At 42.5% G+C, this 17,988-nt stretch overlaps 1 protein-coding gene across 2 annotated transcripts; it reads right to left on the bottom strand.

The window, feature by feature from the left end:
* Positions 1-7,832: 7,832 nt before the first annotated feature.
* Positions 7,833-17,531, bottom strand: CLEC3B (C-type lectin domain family 3 member B). Of its 2 annotated transcripts, none has more exons than XM_083186335.1 (3): positions 17,306-17,531; positions 12,305-12,403; positions 7,833-9,699 (listed from the first exon to the last, which is right to left on the bottom strand). In XM_083186335.1, the coding sequence occupies exons 1-3, from the start codon at positions 17,394-17,396 to the stop codon at positions 9,299-9,301; spliced, it is 591 nt and encodes a 196-aa protein (XP_083042461.1). In that variant the 5' UTR covers positions 17,397-17,531; the 3' UTR covers positions 7,833-9,298. The 2 variants fall into 2 exon arrangements, with proteins under 2 accessions (XP_083042461.1, XP_083042460.1); XM_083186334.1 differs by having other exon boundaries at positions 12,305-12,406.
* Between the last annotated feature and the right edge of the window lie 457 nt (positions 17,532-17,988).

The raw sequence follows: 17,988 nt of genomic DNA on the forward strand, positions 1-17,988 counted from the left end.
CCCGGCAATTACGCGGCATGTGGATCCCTAAGCCCTTCAGACCAGACCACTTTACCCTGCTCCCATCCACACAGGCATCCTTGAAGGTCTTGGACAAACTGTCCACCACTATGTCCTCTCCAGCCTGTACCATACCAGAAATACCCATTACAACTGTAGCATTCCCTAATCTGAATCTGATTAGATGGAACTCTCTTGGTACCTCTCTCTCCTTTAAATGGTAATTTTTTTACTACTTTTCCCCTTCCTACAGCAGAAATTTTCCCTCCCCTCCTCAGAATACCGCCAATACCTTCAGATTGCACACTGGTGGAAATCATTCCCCCATGCCTCTATCTCTCCAGACACATTTTCACAGACACTCCTTGCCCGGCCCTTATTTCAATCTAAAGGTGATAACTCTTTCTGGTACAATTTTTTTTATAAATTCTATTGAATCACCTAAGTCCAACACTCAGAAGAAATGGGAGTTGGATTTAGGTTGACCCCTCTCCCCTGCCCAATGGGGAAAAATGTTGTTATCTTATTCCATGTCTAGATGTCTCAACCATACTGACATGCACGTTAAATTGATCCATAGGCTCTACCTGACCCCAGATCACCCTTTTGTCCTTCCTGTTCAAATATGTGCTGGAGACTACAGTATGTGGTAATGTTGGCCACATGTTCCATATCTCCTTGTCCTGCCCAGTGATTTTACAGTATTGGACTGAGGTCTTTGGTTTAATTACTAAAGTGCTCAAAATTTATATTCCTAAAATGAATGAACTTGGCATTACTATTGAATTACCTATATTCTCACTGTTGACCTGATGTGCTCTTCAATGTGTCTTTAATATTTTATTGCTGTTCACGTGATTAACCCTATGCTATTGTGTTTTATGCCAAATTCTGGATTTACCCATGATCCTCCCTATTTCCCTTATCCCCCCCCCCTTTTTTTCCCCATTGTCTCCTTTCTTTTTTCTGTGCCCCATAAAAATCGATGTTAAAAAAATAAACCTGGTAATTTCCTGAATTATACGGATAAAGATCAGGGTCACATTGTAAATGAGTGAAATTAGCAACTAAAATTAAACCGGTTCGGAGCCACAAAGCAGTAGCAGTTTGACAGGAAGCTGGTGTTTGGGGGCAGGATCATAGTGTTTTCTGGGTGCATCTGAAAAAATGCAGACATGCCCAAGCATAACATTGCATCTATTGCCGGGTCCTTTAGTGTGCACCTGACACATTTTTCTGGGTAATCCAGCTTTAAAAAAAAAAGCGGGATTTACCCAGCGAAATGTGTAGGGAGCACCCCAAATAGTGCTCATTTGAACGACCAGATCAAACTATTGGACCCCCAACATGGGAACAACTCAGGACCATTCAAGTTACAAGCTACCATGAGCAGCACATCCTCTCCACTCAGGGATATCCACTCCAGGGATAACCACCACTCCATTATGTTCATTTCTACAACATGGGATCCTCTTCTAATGAGTGTTGAGATCATCATAGGAACAGGACTTACTTCCTATTTCATTGCCTTTCATTTAATATAGAGACTGCTCACTAACCATTGCACTTATATTCAACATTTTCTGCAATTATTGCAGTGATATTTACTGTGAGTTTTACATTATTTTATTTAATAAATAAATGTGGTGTTTGTTCATCCCTTAAGTTTTATTAACTTCTCCTAACTAAGCCTAGTGTTTTTTTCTTGTTGTTTATTCTCTGGGCCTTATTCATATTCCTTCGGTGCATTCGCACGGGGGACCTATGTTGTGAGCATGTGCAGACGCAGGGTGCGTGCACCCATGGCGAACATTCGGTTTGCCGGGTGCACGCACCCTACACGGCAAGCAGGGGGGCGGATAGGAACTGCACATTGGATAGGAACTGCACATTGGATAGGAACTGCACATTGAATATAATTGTATCCACTGCACAAGGCTTCAATAAGTCTACTTACCAAGCAGAACAACAATAGATAAAATAATGTGTGTAATATAGTTGTAAGTACGGTAGCTATGTACAAAAATAGAGAATTCCCACCTTTTAGGCAACTTTTTCGTGTCCTTGCCCATTTATAACCTGGGAAGCATGTTTATAATAAGCGCACATATGTCAGTAGTATGCTGTCATCATTCTTCTAGTGTCCTATAAATGTGATGGATTGTTCTTTATTATTAGTAACATGCCTGATATGTTGAACTTGATTTATTACTAAGAGTCCTGTTACGCTAAACTGGAAAAAAAGAGTTTGTTACAGGAGGCAAATAAAAGGCCTACAACATCAATGGCAAGTGCTTTACTGCTCCTGCCTGCCAGAATTTCCTGGGTAAAACATCCCCCAAATAAAGCTCCCTCCACATGTGTTGCCCTGAGTCTCTCTCCACCTGCAGTCAAATCTTCCCTCCTCCCCACTGCTTTGCAAACAGCCTTGTTTACATTTAGTTCTCCAATATCTGCTAATATAACTGGGAGGCTGCATGCCAAAAAAAACAACAATATGCCATGCCCTTTCTACATTACTTCCCCATACACCTCTCTGTCATTACACGCTGCAGATCTTCTATGTGTAACTGGCACAACAGTGACTTCCAGTGGTGAATCCCTTACATTTCAGCTATGAACATACCGACTGTAGGTGCGAAAGGGTGTGGATCATTAGGTCACTAGCATGTTGGTCGACAGTCAATAGGTTGATACCATTAGGTCGACATGCATTTAGGCCGACATGGATTAGGTTTACAGGGTCAATGTTTAGGTCGACATTTAAAAGGTTGACATGGTGTTTTTTTGAACATGCCATGCTACGGTGGATGGTAGGGCATGAAATGCCTGTCAGCACGTCGGCTCCCAAAAAATTTCAAAAACCCCATGTCAACCTTTTGACCCTCGACATAACCCATGTCAACCTAATGACCCCATCAACGTAAATGCATGTCGACCAAATGGTGTCGACCAACATGCCGATGACCCAATGACCGCATCCCGTGTGAAAAATGGATCAGGTAGGATGAGATTCAGGGGGATCAAAGAGAAAATATATATATACATACATACATGTTATCACGTGCTGGTTTAATCCCCTGGCAATCACTATGTAATGGTTTATGCTAATTCACAGGCACCACAAGGCGTCCGATGCAATCAGTGTTGGCGATCCCCGGGCGTTCAATCCAGCACTTGTATGTATATTACATACATGATAACAACATGTATGTATATATGTGCTCTTTGTTCCCTCCTTGCACTTGAAACAAAATATTCAAAAACTGTTTAACCTTATACACCTTCAATTAAGATCAAATGAATACATGATTTATGCTGCCTCTTACATATATGGGATATATGAAGCCTATAACATTAGGTATTCCAATAAACTTTATCTGAATAATATAAAAATAAATCCTTTTGCAAATCATATCTATATTAATCCCTAGTCTCTACACCCCGGCCTTTATTCTGGTTCACTCACCAAGGCAAATTCCTTCTCAAATGGACAAAACCATGTGCACTGCAGGTGGGGCAGATGTAACTTGTGCAGACCGAGTTAGATTTCCCGGTCCCCGGCACGGGGCCAGCGTATGCGCAGTAGCTTCTTACATACTGCACATGCGCTGGCCCCAGCCTCTATGGGCTGCTTTTGCAGCAGCCCCTGGAGGCATTCTGTTTTCAGGGCCCCGGGTCCGGCGCATGAACAGTATCGTCCGCGGTGCTGCGCATGTTCTGTGTGTAGGCATAATATTGTTTGGCCAGAAGCGTTCTGGATTCCAAGGGAAATTGTATAAGACATTAGATTGTTCAATAAATCTATCTGTGTGGGGACAGAGAACACAGTGCAAGCTCAGCTACCAGAGACATCTGCCTTATGGTAGCCACCCACACATGCTCTCCGCTATCTTCATGTTATGTATGGCTCTTAATGTAAATACATTGCAGGTGGTCATATTTTTGGTATTGTGTATTCTGAGTATGAAAATTTGATTGCAGAGATCAAACACTATGAAGATCTTAACAGCTGCGGCACATCTGTACTGCAATGTATTCCTGCCAGATCTCCTCAAGGAAGCTGCAAATCAAATGGAGTTTTACTGGGTATTACAGATAGCACTTTGGATATGTAGACTTTAGATGGAAGCCATGGATAGAGTGATTTGTGTCATTTATTAAAAGGCTCTTAATAAAAATGTAACTTTTTATTATTAGAGAATCATGTCCAGACTCTATAACAAATCATATTTGCTGACCTTTGAATTTGCCTCTCTGGGAGAAAGGGGGGGGGAGACAAGGCAGACGTTTTGTGAGGTTCACGAAGAGGGGCGCCTTCTCTCGCAAATTCCACCGTTTCTTTCAGTGGCTCCCGGGGAGGGAGGGGGGCTTTGGGGGGCATGCGGGAGACTTGCCCACCTCCAGCCCATTTTGGAAGGGTAGGCAAGTATGTAACAAATGCTTGACATAGAAAAACTTAATGAGAAATCATGTTCTTACCTCTGCAGGAGACTCATGAGTTATGGCAAGTTCTCTCCAACCCCCAAGCTAACTCCCAGATCCCATTTCTGCAGTAAAGCGGGTAGATTGTGGACATGATTTGAGGTGAATCACACTACTTTCCCGCTATGTTCTCTCATTTATCTGTTGCATTTGGTCGCAACAGCAGGACTTAATGACCTGAATCGCATTGCCATGCTCCTTGAAGTGCCATATGGATCTCCAATTTGGTCATGTCATGTAGTGGAGAAATATACCAGAAGTTCTGGAAATATTCACTGTGTGCTTACTATGTTGAGTAATTCCCTCTTTTCATTGATTTTTCAACCATCTGTTATATGAAGGTTATTGGTCATCTCAAACACTGGATACATAACTTAATGCTCCAGCAACACTGCCACATAGAGCCACTGGTGCCGAGAGGGGCGGGGGACGACGATTACTCTTTACCCAGGTCCGGGTCTGATAGAGGCTCCTCAGGGCCCGCTACCCCCTCCCCCATTGCAGAGAGTAGGCTAATGGGGGAGAGAGCACAGCCTCGCTCTCCAGCTCAGCACACCCTGTTCAGTGCTGTTTGCTGAGCTCGGGAGAGAAGCAGTAGCCTGTCGTCTGTCTCCCTGAGAGGGTGTGCGATGTCACCCGCCGACCGCTGCGAAGTTGTTGTTTTTTCTTTTTACAGGGGTGTGTCCATGTTCCCATCGATTGGCCATGCCCCCTCAATTTAACGGAAGCCTAGCTGGCAGACCTGTCTGTGCCCCTGCATAGAGCACCAGCCACTTACATGAAGAAGAGGTAACCAGCAGCTTCTTACATGTAAAACTGCTGGCTGCTACTCTCCTGTGCGGCACTTGGTTACGATACCACAGTTTTGCAGCACCAGGAAGAGAGATAAATTGCAGCACGATCCCAAAGTCAATCTTGCAGTACAAGGAGGAGAAGAGGCCAAGTACAGCACTGTGGTATACTGTAGTACAGCAGTGTGGTATACTGTATGTGGTATTGATAGGTCGACAGGTTGACATGCACAAGGTCGACGTTATAGTTTGACAGAGTTTAAAAGCTCAACACATGCAAAAGGTAGACTTGAGTTTTAACGGTTTTAATGTCAATGTTGACATGGACCCCAAATTAGTGTAACTCATACCCTCGCTTTGCTTGGCACACATTACCATTATCAATTGCAGTTCACATGAAATGTGGAAAAACTCATGTCGACCTCTTCCTGGGTTGACCATTGTCATATTGACCTCCTGAGAATGTCAACCTATTGACTGTCGACCAAACAACCGGAACCAGAACTCATCATACCTGGGTCATTTTTTCACGCTGTGCTACAAGTGTGTGCTGAACCAATGATACCAATTAACCCTATGATAAATTCAAAACGCATTAACATATAATGAACAGGACTAGAAATGCTGGAGGAGAAATACAGAAACTAGTGTGTGTGGCAGCTTCCAATTGTTTTTGATCTAGAACAGGCTTTACTAAACACGATCCTCATGGAACGCTTACTGTACCGTTTTAGGGATAGCCATACTGGAGCACAAGTGACTTCATTAGTACAGCAGTTGTTTTGATTTAACGGTACTTGTTTCCTAGCACAGCGCCACCGATTTTCATTGTATCCATCGGGTCGGAAAAATCGCGTCGATCGCATGCCAACCAAATCGCATGCGATGCGATCGACCCGATTTTTACATTGGAATCAATGTAAAATGGTCCCTGAGACCCGATTTTACATTGATTTCAATGTAAAAAGCCTCAAAACCCCCCATTTTTATACCAAACCCCCCTCATGTTTGAAATGCCCCCCCCCATTGTTAACGCCACCCCGAAGCGTGGTGAGCGCAGCGAGCCCGTAAGGGGCGGCAGTACGCGTCCTCTGACCTTTTCATACCCCTACTATCCACGTCGGCGTGGAGTTGATTTTATAAAGTGTACTCAATAGTGCGGTGGCGTTAAAAATGGGGGGGGGGGCATTAAACATACTTTTAAAACATATTCAATGTGAAATGGGTCATATTTGCCCATTTCACATTGTCACCTATGTAAAATCGGGTTGATCGCATCGCGGGCCATTATAATGGCCCGCGACCAACGCGATCAACCCAATTTTCACTTTAAAAATAATTTAACATTGTTCCGTATGGGAAAATCGCGTTGATAGCGTCGGACGCGATCAACGCAATTTTGTCTTTCACCGGCAAATTAGCTGGTGATTGACACAAAATCGGGTCCATCGCGTTGATTATATGCCTTAAGTGCCTTAAACTTAAGGCATACAATCAACGAGATGGGCGCCGTGCTAGGAAACAAGTACCGATTTAACCATCAGTGCTCAAACATGGGTACCACTAAAACCGGTTGATCGTTCTGTAATGTCTAGATAGTCAATAGGTCGACATGCATTAGGTTTGCATGGTCAATAGGTCAACATGCGGTTTTAATTTTTTTTTTTTTATTTGTTGACTTTTTCATTCTTTACTATACATGTGGACTACGAATGAGAATGATAAAGGCCTGAAGCAAGGCGAGCGTTACACTATTTAGGGGTCCATGATGACAGGTGTCGACATTGACACAAAAAAGTGAAAAACACATGTTGACCTTTTCATATGTTGATCTTTTAAAAGTCAACCTTTTTGTCCATGTCAACCTTTTGACCAGATTGGCCTTTTTCATGTTGACCTCTAGACACTGAGGGGTATTAAGCCTTAAACATGACATAAAAAGACATAAAGATGATAAAGAGCGATAAATGTCCACCAAACCAGCTCCTAAACGGCCATGCCATAGTCTGTTTAAAAAATTACATGTATGAGCTGATTGGACGCTTATCACCCTCACGTTTATCTCTTTTTAAGGCTAAATACATCTGCCCCTGTCTATCTAATAAACTGACCACCTTAATGATTTAGTGGCTTTTAATCAGGGGTACTTGAAAATATACAAATGATAAGTGTCAGATTCTAAAACTGGGTCCCTTAAGAACCCTTCACAGCTAATATTTTGCAATGTGACAGTTGGTGATACACAGTGTACCTACCGGATGACCTGGAATATGTGGAATGTACTGAGGACCAACTTTGAGAACTACTGTGATAAGTAAATACCCAGAGAAAGCAGAGTCCTGTGGATCTCTATCCTCGTTCATAACAGTAGCACCCTGATAACAAAATCAAAAGTTTCATCCATGTGTAAGAAAAAATAGGTGTACTATAGTTTTGCCAATTGAAATTTTTGTAAAATGTAAAACTTCCTGAGAATTACCTAGCATTTATTTTATTGCTTTAGAACAATGCAAACAGTCTGATTGCCCAGAAACACAGACCACTAGTTCACCAGAACTACAAATACTTTATTGGTTTACATTATACATAACATAATTACTGATGGCACGTGATGTTAATTATTTTCACTTTCATAAAGATATATACAATATATAATCCTATAAATATAAAAGGCTCTATGAGGTGAAGTACTGCCACTGACCACTAGAGGCCACTCAAAGGGCAGTATTCATTGTGAAAAATTTGCCGTGTTTTATGGCAAGTTTGTGCTTTTCTCGCATTGGACGGAGACTTTTGCTCTCAAAAAGCAAGCAACCCTATTCAACGTGCACTTCTCGCCGTCTTTCTGAGTGATTTTCGCCGTGTCTCTCCGTGTAGCAATTCTCCATCTTTTCATGGAGAAGTGGAATGTGAACTATTAAAATAAAAGTTTTTTTGTTTTAATTTTGGTGTAAAAAAATCAGGAATTTTATTCTGAGAAAGGACATGCTATTTTTATTCATGTGCTTATAGCACATGAATATATATTTTAATAAAAAAAAAATATATATATATATTTTTTTTACACAGAGCAGCCAGCAGAGGGCCGGGAGCCGAGCCGCTCATTAGATATTCATATATTCACTGCACCCGATCATTACATATGCATGATGGGGAGCAGTGAATATACCCGGTCCCCTGCTGGCTCTGGGGCAGGCAGGGAGACTTCAATCTCCCTGCCTGCCACCGTCCCACGGCTCCCTGCCGCGGACGCTCGTCCGCTGCAGGCATTAAGATTCGCCGCGAGGGGCAACTCGCCCCTCCGACATTGAATACGGAGAGAGCAAGTGGCAGCCAGCCCTCCGGAACACAGCGAGTGTGCAGCGAATCCTAAACAGGATTCGCTACACACGGCGAAATTTCACATTGAATACTGCCCAAAGGATTACTCACGTGTGAAAAAAAATATATATGTCATAACAGAAAGTGAAAGCAATTATTGCAGAGACACTAATCTGTTACAATTTCAAACTTGGATATGGAGAGGTTTATTTATGAAGATGGGAATTCGATTTCAGATGGAATGTTACTATTTACAACCAATCAGAATCTACTTATTTATTTAGCACCTCCTAGAAGATAATATATATAATCTAATGGGTTGCCCATAGCAACATCCCATCTGAAATAGAACTCCAATCTTAGTAAATAAACACCAGAAAGAGGTTTCTGTGAATACAGTGATTGAAGGTAGGAGCAGATAAGGACTGGGGGTGGGGTGGAGAAATTGTGGTCTAAAAATGGTCACAGCTCAAAGTGAAAGTACATTGCAGAAGCCATAATTTTGACAGGCTTTTAACTAGCATGTAAAAAAAAATATACATGTGGCAGCAAGTAACGTCTGGGCTTTTTTTTATACTTTGTCAAGGACAAATCTTCCAAAAAAGCATATTTTTCAGATGACTGAGCTTATTGTGTGCTAGTTTGGGTACATAATTGCTCTTAAGCATGGCTAATTCAGCATAATGCAGAAGAGATTACATTTAAACAATTGCAAACTGACAAACGAAAGGCAATTCATCTTTGCAATTTTTGTCAAACCACTTGCCAGAAGTGACAGCAGACAGAGATGCACAGTTCTCCTGTTTCCCACCATCAGGCTGGGTGGTTCTTTCAGTCTCCCAATGTTTAAAGGAAATGCTGCTCCCGGTCATATCAACCCAGCTACCCTCATTAGCCATATCATTGATGCCTATCCAGATCTCTGACCCTGAACCTAAACTCCTGCGCGTATATTCATACAGAAAGTCATTCTCGTCTTTATTTTCTGCTGTACTCAGGATCCCCCCTTGTGCAATGCAGACATCACTGGCTTGGTGATAGTTCTTTGGCTCGGAGAAGGACAGGAAACATTTGTTGAGAGCCTTGGTACCCTTCAAACAAACTGAAAAGACAACAAAATGAGTTATTTAAAAAAGTAAATGTAAAACCTAGAATGGCTGGTGTTAATTATGAATTTATACAAGGTTTGTATACTTAGAGACATGGGTGGAATTTTATTCCCCTTTCACACTGCACTGCACTTGTTAAACGGTATATTGCCGTTTTTTTCCCCACTTCAAAACGTTTAAAGCTGCAATGGGAAAGTGCCAGTGTTGATTTACCGGTTAAAGATAGACGTTTTTTATGCAGTGAGACTGGCTCTGAAATGGTATTTAGTAAAAACAACAGATTACAGACCTGTGATAGGCTGTCCCATGCATTCTGCCTTGAAACGTATTCAGGGTATTAAACGGGTTGACTGATGTTAATGGTACTTAAACGGTATTTAAAACGGTAATCTATTGCAATGTGAAGGCTCTGGCCCGTTTAAAATACAGTTTAAAAATACCGTTTTTTTTAACGTTTTGGAAGCGTGAAAGTGGTATTATAAAGGTGTAAGAATCAGAAAGTGAGAGATTTTGTGGGAGTTTTTCAATTTTTTTAAAGGGGCAATCATTTACACTGCAAAACAAGGTTCGTTTGCCATGTAATTGATTGCCGCTTTTTATAAAAAACTCTCACATATGGGAATATTCAATAAAGGGTCACTACTGTCTGGCTGGCCCGACAGCTGTGACCCTGTCCTGTTCTCGGCCATCTTGACACAGATTTTTGCAGGCGGGATTCAATGGCAAGTATTCAATGCCGGTGCGAGCGGCCGGCGAGGGGGTTAAACTGCGAGGATCACAGAAAACCAGTGATCCTCGCAGTTTAACCCCCGCGCCGGCCGCTCGCACTATGCAACGTTCCGGGGGAATCCTCGCCGTCACAGAACTGCGAGGATTCCCCTAAACTGCGAGAGCCGAGGCTAGTGCAGCAAACTCGCTGTAATCAGCCTCGATTCTCGCAGTTTTTGGAGGCACATTCGCAAATTCCCCCTCGCTCAAAAAACGGAGCGAGGGGGAATTTGCGAATGAGGGGGGTCAGTTGAATACTGACAGGGTGAGCGGTGACTGCCAGCAAAAAGTCCTGCTCGCAGTCACCGCTTGCCCACGGCATTGAATATATGCCAATGACCCACCTGCCGAGCACCGACAATGGGGGAAGGGGGGCGTGAGAAGCGGCTGGAAATTGTCGAGCTGTTGTTCTTGGCAGAACGTGCCAGACTGCTTGTGAAGTCGGGCACATTCTGCCGAGATTAATGCGGTCTTCCCCGACAGCATTGAATAGGGCCCAGCCGATATTTCCCGTCGGTGAATAGCGGTGGGAGATTAAATATCCCACAAAATCTCTCAATTTCCGATTCTCACCCTCTAGTACATTCCCCTCAAAGTCATCTAAATAATTAACATCATGATGGTTTGGAAGCAGCTGGAACTAATTCCTCCAATACACCCAAAGTTATGGAAAGTGATTACTATTTTCTAGGATTTGAAAATGTAGCCCAAAAATTGGTCTCTTGTCGTCAGAGCTGTTTACACAGAAACTACCAAATCTATTTGTATGAGTACACGTCATTAAAATATGGTGAGGTGTGGTGAGTCTCTGGCTGGTTAGGCACTGGCTAGTATCAGAACCAGATTGACACACACACACACATATATATTGAATACTGGAAGGATTAACATTATAGTGTTCACATACTGTATGCATAGATGGACTTCTGTGCGCACACACAACAAGGGGGAATGGTCACTGTTCTCGGGGGCCTAGTCTTGTGGTACACCGTCATCCCTCCAAATGCCATGTAGCAGAGTGCCGGGAGGCACAGCAAGCTCAGAAAGCCCTTGTATCTGATTGTTGAGCAAAGTGCTGGAAGGATGCACTGCTTGGCTGGCGCCACCACTAGGCAGCTTTAGGCATTTGCCTAGGGCGCCGGCCACTGGAGGTCAGAAGATAGAGCAGGAGTCGTCGTCCCCTGATGGTATGGAGGTGAGTGGCAACTTTGCGGCCGCCTCCCGCATCGCCCCCCCCCCCCCGCAGAGTAACACCCTGGAGTGACAGGCTGTGGGTGACACCCGCACACCACATGCTGGCTGCATGCCCTGTCCTCCTGCAGTGCACGCACACAGCACACCTGCATCCTGGAGGGGGTCCCGGCAGCAGCAGCCCGTATCCTGGTTGTGGTACAGAGGTGAGCGCTAACTAATCCCTCCACCCCCCCCCCCCGACTCGAGCCATGCCACAACACTCCCTGCACCCCCCCCCCCCCCCCCCCCGGAGCAGGTGAGCCCCAGCGTCTCTCTGAGTTGCCGGACCAGCCTATCAGACATTATATATATATATATATATATATATATATATATATACACAAAGTACAAGTCCCGGCACTCTCCCCTCTGTATCCAATAATGACTCCGGGTGCCTTCACTGGTATTCGGGTGAATAGTGGTGCTATGGAGCGGCGGCACTCTCGGAAATGAAGACACTTAGACTACAGTGAGTCGCTTAACGTTTCAATTCTATTTCAGAATTTTCATCAGAAGCTATATATATATATATATATATATATATATATATATATATATATATATATAGTTTGGACTTAGTAGCCAATTAGGACTTACTTGTCTGCAATGACTGCTGTTCCTTCAGGTGGGTTATCTCATTCACAATGTCCTGGATCTCCTTCTTCAGCTCTTCATACATTTTCATGGTAACTACATCTGCTGAATAAGCCGATATTTGAAAAGCAATATAAAATTACTTCTCGCAACTGTCTTTCTGAAGAAATACAGAACTATTAGCAAAAAGTAACTACAAATATTTGTGATATTGTACCCACTAGGGGGTACTGATCTATTAGAGATCTCATACTCAGGGAGAATGTATTGATTTATAGTAGTGATTTCCTCAATTCACACTAAGGACTTTATTTAATATGATGGGAGTTCTATTGACGATGGAATGTTGCTATGGGCGAACCAGCTTTTATCTATTATCGTCAGAAGATGCTATATAAATAAGAAGTCCATTCTGATAGGTTGCCCATAGCAACACACATCTAAAATAGAACTCCCATCTTAGTGTGCCATGAGGACCGTGGTTGGAAATCCCTGATCTAGGGCAGTCTAGAATGATATATTCATCTTTAAGCATACAATGTAATATATTCATAATAAGGGACACAACAATCAGAAGAATTAAATGACTGGAGGCCAAGTGTTCCTCTATCCAGACAAAATACATTAAATACAATCTTTTTATATGGTGGCACATCAATGAACAACTCTGCATAAGGGCTTAAGGGGTATGGGTCATTTGGTTGACCCATATTAGGTCAACATGCATTGGGTCAACCACTGAAGGTCCACATGCCTTAGGTCGACAGATGAAATAGGTCAACATGGCTAAGGTCAACAAGGATGGAATGTTGAACAAGAATTAGGGTTAGGGTTATAATGGGAAGGTTGACATGAGGTTTTTTTGGCTCAAATGTCAACATAGACACCGTCAAAGTGTACCATGTCCCCACGCTTGGCTGTCTGCATTTGCCATGCTTCAGGCACACTGTGCCGTAGTGGATGGTAGGGCATGAAATACCGCCTGTCGGCACAGGTCGGCTAAAAAAAGAATGTGAAAAACTCATGTCCACCTTTTGACTCTCGACCTTGCCATTGTCAACCTAATGCTTGTATCGACCTTCCAACCTTGTCGACCAAAGCCATGTCGATCTTCAGTGGCCAACCCAATGCATGTCGACCTAAATAGAATCGACCTAGTGACCATAGCCCGTCTTAAATGGCCATACATCAGAATGATTTCAGGCCCGAATGCAGGCTCGTGCAATGCTTTGTATGTGTTTTTGGTTTTGGCATGATTATGGTCTGATGAGTGGACCTGCGGGTAAGGAAGGTGGATCCTATCATCTTAAATACTGCACATATGGGGCCAGATGCACTAAGCTTCAACAGTGATAAAATGGAGAGTGATAAACAGCCAGCCAATCAGCTCCTACCTGCCATGTCACAGACTGTTTGAAAAATGTCAGGCAGGAGCTGATTGGCTGGCTGTTTATCACTCTCCATATTATCACATTTGAAACTTAGTGCATCTGGCCCATGATCTGAAGATGCTGCTAACAATCAGTATGCTGAGCATTGCAGATCTTACAATAGATCTTACAATAGATCTTATGATAAATTACACACATAAGAATTATGACTTTCTGAATTTTGGTAAGACCTCCTGTATTCTTGGTTGCCATGCAGAAGGTTAGCACGAATCAGGATGACATCTAGCTTGGAGGATGGTCCAGAAAGCAGGAAAATATGGCTTCAGGCCAAGGACAATAAGGTAAGCCATCAACTTCCTCCTCAGAATTCCAAACAGTCCATGTTTTCCACATTCTAAAGATCCAAGGGACCTGGAAACCATGAACTGTTCAGGATCCTGAGGACCCAGTTTGAGAACACTGACATAAGTTCAAAGTGGCTATTATGACAACCAAGAACTACCCGTCATGATGGTTTACAGTAAAAATGCTGCAAATATAGGAAGGCATGTGGGAAAACACAGGATGTCAGGCCTATTCCACTACCAGAAGGCTGAGTTGAGAAAGATCAAAAAGACAAAAATACCTTTTAGTTTAGCATAACTAGTGACCAAACTATAAAAATAAAGTAAAAAAAAATAATAATGCTACAAAAAGTACATGAATGAAAAAATATCATCAATTAATCACATTTGATTGGATTAGTGTATGAAACCAAGCTGATTAAGGGCCATCATTTGCATAGAGTACCGCATGTAGCGAGTTTACATGTTATTAGATCAGACCTTACTTCTAACTGGCCAGACAGTGATGATAGACTGATAACCACTCTTGACATGGGACCAAGATATCAGCTCATGTTAAAATAAATCAGCAACTTGTGGATGAGTACAAGCAGTAAACACTGTAATCAACATAAAGGGATACAGTATATAAAATGACAGGTAATGAGTTGGTGTCTTCACTACTGGTGCATCATTATAGCATGCACACCCCTTCTGGAGCTAAAAATTCCACGGCGGTCAGTAACAGCTTCTTCTGTCACCTGATTAATATAAGACAGGAGGAGTTTCCATGGTTAATCTGCACTATCAGCAGACAGTGAGAGCTGATCTACTGGTATTAGTGTGACACCTCCGCCCCCATACCCCCCCATTCGGTGTGTTTTTACACACAGGCCACCCTTTTTTACCTTGCTTGTATTCTGCACCTGTAAATAAATATATTTCCACGATTGCAAGCAATACTGAGTATTAACCCTTTTCACCAAAGTACATGACACCACGTACACACCTAGAGGGTGAGCGCAGAACCATTTAACCCTTCCTGCAAAGGATAAGAGTAACCTAGGTTAGTCAGTGGCTTGAGAGATTTAAGGAGTCAGATGGAAAACCAGCTTCCATGTTCTTCATTCCGTAACAAAGGTTCGGTTTCTGAATTTTTGCCTACGGCTGCAGTAAGAGAAATTAGATTTTTATGTAAAATATCTCTCATCATTCCAAGCTTTCATGTGTTATTAATGTCTAATTTAGCCTGGACTGGCAGCGCTGGATAAATAACGGACAATGGAAAAATTATTAAATCCTATGCTGGCTGGAGTGTTCTATATTTCACCTCATTTGGAGCATTCTCCAGGTTTGTGCATTCTTTCACAATCCTTTATATTACAGATGCCTTTAGGTTCTTGGGATGGAGGGATGCTTGTGCTTACATCAAATGCATCACACATTTGTGTTCGTCATTTAGGATGTCATTAAGATAAATACGTGGCAAAGAACATAACCCAAGAAACTATCTTCCTAGCTATAACATACATGTACTTTATGCAATACGCACTGACCGTTTCTTAAATCATTACATCACTTACATATATAAAAAAAAAAAAAAGAATTTCCAAATATTCAAAACCGCAGCAATGAAATCTTCCACGCTGAATGTGATCTAGTTCTTAAAGAACTCATGAAAAATTCACAATAAAAATGTAACGTTTAAAAAGAAAAATAATTTAGGGATGTTAGCCCCTCCCAAAAGTGGTCTATTCTATTAGCACAGCAATTATTTCCATGGCAAAAGCAGTTTTTTAAAGCGATTTTTGCCTTATGGTAATTTTTGGGCTATCCGTTTATACAGATGGAGTAGCTCCAGTCGGAATCGCCATCTACCAGAAGGGGGTCGTTCCAACGGAGCCCTCTGCAGGTCTTATGGAACCCCCCGATCTCTGAAGCGGAGACGGGCAGGGAAATCACTCAATGCCGCGTTGACGGGGATGCACGTGCATGTGAGACGCTCGCACATCCTTGTCAGATGGAGCGCCTCTCCACCAACATGTGCCAGCTAAGGGAATCTGGCGATTCCCGGCACTAGCTGAGAGGGGCTCCATCTGTAGCCTGTTTTTCCAAACAATAAATTATCCATTGTTGCATGAAAACACAAATAATCTTTAGAAAGCCACAGGCCTATGTGTTTTCAGGGCAGGGATTGTGGGATTTTTTTTTTTAGCTGTCTGGTATTTAGTTTAAAGTTATTAAAGGCATGTGAAACATCCCAAAAAAGTGCTGGCATTAGAGCTAATAAGATATTCCTGGTGGAGTAATTTTAGTGGCTGTAAATTACCGTGGCTAATTGGAAACTGTCCTCGTTTGGAGTAGTTCATAACTGTCCCATTTTGTGACTTCAGAATGCTCCCTCAGTGTTATGAAAAATCAATATTCACGAAGTTGACACCAGAATGTCTGCAAGTTCCAAATTTTTACTGAATTATTATTATATTTTTTGCAAATGTTAGTTTAGCACTAAATGTAAATGTCTACATTCTGGTGTCCACATTTTAACCATGACAATTGTCCATGGTGACATTCTGACTGGATCCCCAGTAAACACTGACAGATGGGTAATTGTGCACACTCTCATCTGCAAAAAAAAAAGCAGCGGAGGTAGGTCAGTCATAGGGGTATGCTCCCTTTTGAAGCCACATTTGGAACATCATAAAGGGAAACATACTACAGTATAATTGTTAAAGAAAGTATTTTCTTAATTAGTTTACATAATGCTTAGTACAATATAACAGTACAATTTGTGTCATAAAGATATAATGCTATTTCTCTACACTGTCCACTAGCGAGCAATGAGATGAGGTCCAGTAGTAAACTGATTCATGCCGATGACAATCCCATATGTTCAATAATTGTAACAATCAGCTGAATATACTACAAACATCATTATATCACCATATACAGCCACTTCAAAAGCACAGTACTACAGCCATAGTATGCAGCACATGCCAGCAATAACAGAATTATACCCACCACGTTACTATACTATCTATTATAACTTTGTGGCCAACAGAAGACTTGTAGCCACCACATACATACAGACAGTTCTTTTTAAGGATTCTTTTCTTAGTATTTCTTTATCTATTATATTATGTAAATGGTACCATATATCTTCCAATGATATGTAATAGTATATTCAACACTTGGAGCATTGTGTGCATTGATTCTGGAGTTTGAAAACCTATATAAATGTAATAGTGAATAGGTAGGTTATTTCATTAGGAGCTGTGCAGTCACTTTACCTTTACTTGTCTGTCTTTGCTTTTTCTGTTGGTAAGTGACTTGCGTGAAGCACAGGACCCAGAGAAGGAGACAGACTCGCCTGAACGCCATGGTGATCTCTGTTTGAAGTACACTGCATTCCTGCACTTATAATAAGTCCATAATAAAAACATGCTGTTCAGGAAATCCCTCCTCATCCAAGGAAGGCATTCTGGAACCACTACAGTAGCTATGGCTAAGCATGATAATACATTTATTAATGTTATTAACTTATGGAACACAGGCATTCTATGGGCAGTATTCAATGAAAACAATTCTCTGTGCATGGCGAGAGATTTTTTCTCTCGCCATGCACTCTCCCTGTTCCGGAGCCTCCTGCTCCCACTATTCAATGTATTTAAGACTCGCCGCCACTCGCGGCGAATCTTAACCCCTGCAGCGGACGAGTGTCCGCGGCAGGGAGCTTTCAGGGAGCCGGGGGACGGAAGCAGCCAGAGAGATTAAAGTCTCCCTGGCTGCTCCAGAGGAATGTGGAGGGGAGGAGGGCTCCCCGGGACCCAGGCAGCACCCCCCTATAGCCAGCGGGAGACCCAGTATTCACTGCACCCGATCGTGCATATTAACGATCGGGTGAAGTAATTATATGAATATCTAATGAGCGGCTCGAGCGCTCCGGCCCCCTGCTGGCTGCACTGTGTAAAAA

Source organism: Crinia signifera, chromosome 5 (assembly GCF_055691185.1).
Source record: "Crinia signifera chromosome 5, ASM5569118v1, whole genome shotgun sequence".
NCBI classification, from domain to species: domain Eukaryota; kingdom Metazoa; phylum Chordata; class Amphibia; order Anura; family Myobatrachidae; genus Crinia; species Crinia signifera.